This window comes from Cynocephalus volans, chromosome 6 (assembly GCF_027409185.1).
Source record: "Cynocephalus volans isolate mCynVol1 chromosome 6, mCynVol1.pri, whole genome shotgun sequence".
In the NCBI taxonomy this organism is placed as follows: Eukaryota; Metazoa; Chordata; class Mammalia; order Dermoptera; family Cynocephalidae; genus Cynocephalus; species Cynocephalus volans.
This window is the reverse complement of record NC_084465.1, coordinates 119,912,361-119,917,730: the sequence shown is the minus strand read 5'-3', so window position 1 is coordinate 119,917,730 and position 5,370 is coordinate 119,912,361. Positions and strand designations below refer to the sequence as shown.

The 5,370-nt window shown below is 54.4% G+C and overlaps 1 protein-coding gene across 1 annotated transcript; it reads right to left on the bottom strand.

The window, feature by feature from the left end:
- Positions 1-288: 288 nt before the first annotated feature.
- On the bottom strand, positions 289-4,122 carry LOC134381038 (spermatogenesis-associated protein 31E1-like). The gene has a single exon (XM_063101126.1). The coding sequence runs from the start codon at positions 4,120-4,122 to the stop codon at positions 289-291; it is 3,834 nt and encodes a 1,277-aa protein (XP_062957196.1).
- Positions 4,123-5,370: the final 1,248 nt, after the last annotated feature.

Below are 5,370 nucleotides of genomic sequence, written 5' to 3'. Positions count from 1 at the left end.
GGAAGATGGGGAGCCCCAATCTGAGTGGGATTTTCACAGGGCTGCTCATCCTGACAAGTGCTGAAGGCTTTCTGTAATGGCTGCATCATGACAACGAGGTGCAGGGAGGGACTGTGGGGTGAGAGTGGGTCGGCAAGGCCGCGGTCAGCCCTGCCGTCCCCTCTAGAAGCCACACTCAGGAAGAGCTGACCCCTTCCCTATGCCCCGCATGGCACAGACAGAGCCACTACCTTGGAGGAGGAAAAAGTTATATTAAGAAACAATGCATATCTTGGTAGGGAGAAGCCATTAGTACACAGAGTACATGCCCACCTGGGTGAGAATAGATTTTCTCTGCATGTGCTGAGATTCCGCTGGGGGAAAAGTTTTCCCACTAGGAAAGGGGTGAGAAGCATGATCTGGGTGACCAGATGAGATGCCTCTTCGAAGAAGACAGTGCCTGGGGTGATGGACGGGGCGGCCAGAGGCTGTCACCACCTCTGTCCTATGCTGGCAGGGACTGGCTGGGGACACATGCTTCCTGGGTGGTGAGGCCCAATTGCTGTCCCTGTCTCTGATCTGCCTGTTCTTGACAGGATGGCTATGGCCTGCAGGGGTGGCGTGGCGATTGCAGGCCATATCTCTCATCTCTATTCTTTGCTCTGGGTACGAAGGACCCCTGGGGTAGCAGGAATGCCCTCCCACTGGGGCCTGGAGGTTCACTTCATGCCAATTTATCTCGGAGGGACCATGTCCATGCCGAACCTGCAGTCTGTCCACCAGCATCTGCTCAATACTTGTAATGATTGCGTGGGCTTCGGCCATGCTGTCCACAGATGATCTGGTTGGATCTGGTCCCTGGCTCCAGGCAGTGGCTGACGTGGGCCTTCCCTTTTGCAGGGGATCTTCCTGTCCTTTGCCTTTTTTATTGGGATTAAGACACTGCAGAAAGCGCCTGATCCTGTGCCTGAATTGGCTTTCTGGAGATGCCTGTACCTTCTCTGGTGGGAGCTGGGAGGACTGGCTCCTTAAGGACTCTACCGATTCCCTGTCCTGGGCAGGCTGGCTGAGCCCTGCAGCCCTGTGTTCACGTGCTCCTCGTGTGGGCCTCCTGCAGCCCTCGCTCCTGTCAATAGGGCCAAGCCTCTTGCTCTGCTTCTCCAATAGGTTCTGGAATCTGGGGTTCCTAGGCTCCTCCTGCCCCTGGCTGCTCCATCCCCTCCATGAGACATCACGTGGCCCTTGGGAGGCTAATGTATCGCTGCTGGACGTGCTCTTGAAGCCAGACAGAGATGCCTGAGAAGACCAGATGTCTGGAGCGTGGAGCACCCCAGTGGCGGAGTCTTGAAGGAGGACACTGGTCACGCAGTTGTGAGTCCCCTTCTCTGACTCGGCCTCCACCCTGCGCTCAAACTCACCAGCAATCTGTGCAGTAAGGCGTGGCTCTCCTGGTGTCTGAGTAGTGGGAATTCTAGAGGATGGCACGCTTTTACCAGTCCCCAGAGACCCTGAACTCCTCCGAATGACATTATCAGTCTGGGTATTTGCCATCACACCCGCTCCCAACGTGACTCCCCAAGCAGGGGGTTTCTCCTCCGCAGCCGCTGCTGCCTTTCTGGTCTCTTCGGCCCTTGGACACTGGGCTCCGACGTTGCTCTGCTGCGTTGCTGCGCTGTGGCTCGTGTCTCCTGTGTCCCTGCTCACGCTCTCTACTTCTGGCTCACTGCTGGACATCGCTGGACTAGGACTCAGCTCTAGGCTGCCTCTCCCAGCCCCCAGCATATTTGCACTGTGCCAGGTTGTGCCCACGACATTGCATGTGAGGGGCTGAGAAGGCCACCTGCTGTTCTGTCCAGTCAAAGGGGCCACTGAGTGCCCACATTTGTCACCAGATGGGATCTCTGTCTGGTACACAGACCTCTGGGCTTCCTTCCACGCAGGTGAGGGGTTAGAGAGAGGACTATTTACAGTGGAAACTGAAGTTTGTGCTGTCTCCTTCTGTCCTGGATATTTCTGAGGAGGTTCTCCCAAGAAATTGGCAACCTCGGCTGTTGAGTTGGCCCCAAATTCCCTGGTAGTCGAGGAGGAAGAGGTGGACTGTGGAAGAGACAAGGGTTGAACCTCATTTAACTTCAGATTTATGGGTTCAGGGGCCTGGAGATCTGAACTCCACCTGTTCTCCACTAGAATCCTTCTAATATGTGTGTCTAATGCCTTCTGAGTGTCCAGACTGAGGAAGGAAAGGTCCTGGGAAGTGTCCACGCAGGACACATCACCCTTTGAGGAAGCTGGATTTCTGGGTTGTGTGTGGGTGTCAGACTTGGGAAAAGCATGGCTGGCAGCAAGCCTGGATTGACACACACTCCCAGGGACTGTGCCTTCATTGATCTCCCCCAACTTCCTGCCCATGTGGACTTTCAGTGTTTCTTGTAGATGCTGCTTGTCTACGGCCCTGAGTAAGTCCTTTCCTGAGTCACACTCCTGGGGCCTCATCGAGTCACTTTCTGATGACTCCTTATTGACCTCCACAACCTTCACTGAGGTGCTTCCTGAATCCGTGGATGGGTCTTCTAAGACGCTATCCTGACCTTGGCCTGGATTCTTGCGTGGGTCTTTCTCTAGTTTGAACTTTCCTGGGCCCTTTCTACAGAATCTTCCGGAGCTCCTGGACTCCATCTTCTGTGCATTCTGGCTGCTTTCATCCACAAATCCAGAATGCTTGGAGGGCCCATGCTTGATTTTTGCCTGACACTGACATGTCATTGGTGAGAATTCACCTTGAGGCCTTGTCAGTTGCCCAAGACCATAGGGGTGTTCATCTTTGATGAACGTGCCTTGTGGCTGCAGTGGCTCTTGGAGATAAGGGCTGGTGGAATCCCCAGGAAGGATGGAGGCGAGTTTGTGGGTCTGGGGAAGGTTGGGAGAGTGTTGGCTGAAGCCTTCCTGAGATTCTCTGAACACAGAAGGTAAATCCCTAGTATGTTTCAGTCGCTTCTGTGAGGGCCATTCCAGATGCTGATAGCTAGTTCGGATGAAAGACGGTGACTCCTTCTGGGATGTAGGACGTGATGTTCTATTGGTCCTAGTCAGAGGTGGAGAATAACGTAATGGATTTGGGAGAGAGGATGGAGGATGGGCCTGTGTCTGGACCTGAGTCAGAGGTGAGCGCCAGTTTTGAGACAGGAGTTGGAGTTGGGCCACGTGGCAGGGCAAGGGCTTGGCCTGGGAAAGATGAGAAGGTACTGTAGCCTGAGCTTGAGCTGGACAAAAATCGGAGACTCTATTGAATAAAACAGTTACTGAGGAAGAAGGTCGTGAGGAAGGCTTTCGAGAGACCCAGGCAGTAGCCATCAGGGACTCACTGTGGAGAGAAGAAAGGCCCCAGAAGAACTGGCTGCATTTCTGCTGTAAATGGTCCTCCGAGATCCTGGGATAAGAGAGCTCCTGAGGGCTGGGCAGCTGCTCCGGTTTGTCTTTCAGGCTCCAGAAGGATTGTGGGGTTCTGGTGTTCTGCTCATCACCCAGTGACTTTGTCATATTCCGCAGAGAAATCAGGTGGTCACCTGTGCTCTGTTGTTTGAGAAATGACCTGACCTTTTTGTTTTCCTTCCACATCTTCTGTTCTGCCCTCTTGGTGATTAGTGTCTCCAGCAGCTTTTGAACATCGGGGTTGATGAAAGAGGGGCCACCAGCCTCTATTTCCCTGTGTGTGGGGTCTCCCTGGAACAAGGCCTTTGCTGGGTGGTGGGAAAGATGCTCTTGATGGGATTGGCCATGTGAGGAGGTGGGGAGGAACAAGGCCTTGGCAGTCGCCTGCCACAAGGAGAGGAACGACATGGTACGGTCAAGGCCTGAAGTGCCTGGTGTGATTCTCTTCCACTCAGGCTGGTCTTCTTGAGGTTCTGCTGACAGGATGGAGGCCACAGACAGAGGGCGCTCAGCCAGAGGAGCTGGGGCAGTGAGTGGGGACTCAGTGACGGGAACAGCATCTTCCACATGCACCCCGCGTGGCTGATGGTCTTTGGAAGGTGTTGGTTTATGCACCTTAACCAGGGGATCAGGGAGCTCCTCCAGGTAGCTGCAGGAGACAGGAGGTGCACACTGCAGCCAGGAGCAGATGGGCCAGGAGCCAGGCACGGTCATCACCCTGCCCAGCCCACATGCTGACTTCACAAAGCTCCTGCCACCCCTTCCCCAGGGCTTTAGTCACATCCCGTCCACTTCTGTGGACTCCCCTCCCAGGTCAGCCACAGGCCCTGGAATCACATGACAGGCCCTAGTAGGAAGGAGGACATGAGAGAAAAGGGGAAATTTCCTCACCTTCGCAGAAGCGAGATCAGTCCCCGAACCTCCCTCAGTTTCTCCAGGCAATCTCTATAGGCTGAAATCAAGAGACTGGGTTATGGTGAAGGGAGGGGTCTGGGGATCTTACAGGAGGCTGGGTGGAATGTCCCTTTATGAGAGACCATGGGAAATTAGACCATAGAGTCCCAGCAACAGTGTCCAAGGCTGTGTGATCCTGGGCAGGGACAGCAAGGTACACGGATGTGTAGCACTTTGTCATTTACAAAGCACTTCCACATCCAGCACCCCATGGTCCTCACCACTGCCCTCTGGGGGAGGAAGGACAGGGTCATCCCAAAGAGGAATCAGCTATAGCAAAGTTAAACAGCATGTCCACAGTGGGACCAGGAGGTCCCACCTCCATCCAGGCAGTATTGGCTCATTACCCAACCCCCATCCCCCACCCCTGCTGGACAACACCCCTTCCCTGGCCTGCTGTGGCTTCATTCCCAGTACAGAATCTGAGCAGTACCCCAGGTTCTCATCCCCTTCCCAGGAGCTTCCCTCTCGGACCTCCGCAACGACATCCTCATAGATGTGGCCCCTGTCACTCAGGGACCGGCAAAGTCATCCGGCAGAAGGACAGAGCTCACCTTTCAGAGCACGCCTCTGCCGGCTCCTGCTTCTCTTCATCTCCACCTGATGCTGAGAGACAAGAAGGAACAAGAACGAGGGGCTGAGACCCGAGTATCACTCTCCTCCCCACTGACAAGCCTTCAGTGATCATGAAGAACACGACTTGGTACATGTGACTGATGGAGCTCTGAGCTCTTCTCTTGGCTTAACTCATTTTGAAAATGGATAAAAATATTTCCTGTTTTCCTTCTTTGAAAAACACAGAGAGGGATTTTCTAAGTGAGATCCACTGTGGATGTCCTCAGTTCCTCTGCTCTGGAAACCCACAGGCTAGACGTGCACCTGAGCTGTAGGGTAGGAGTCACGTCCAGCCTTTGATGGGAGACTGTCAGGGACTCAGAAAGATGAGCCTGACATGGAGGCAAGGCTTGGCCCAAGATGCTTGCCACAGGCAGGGACTGATGCGCCAGT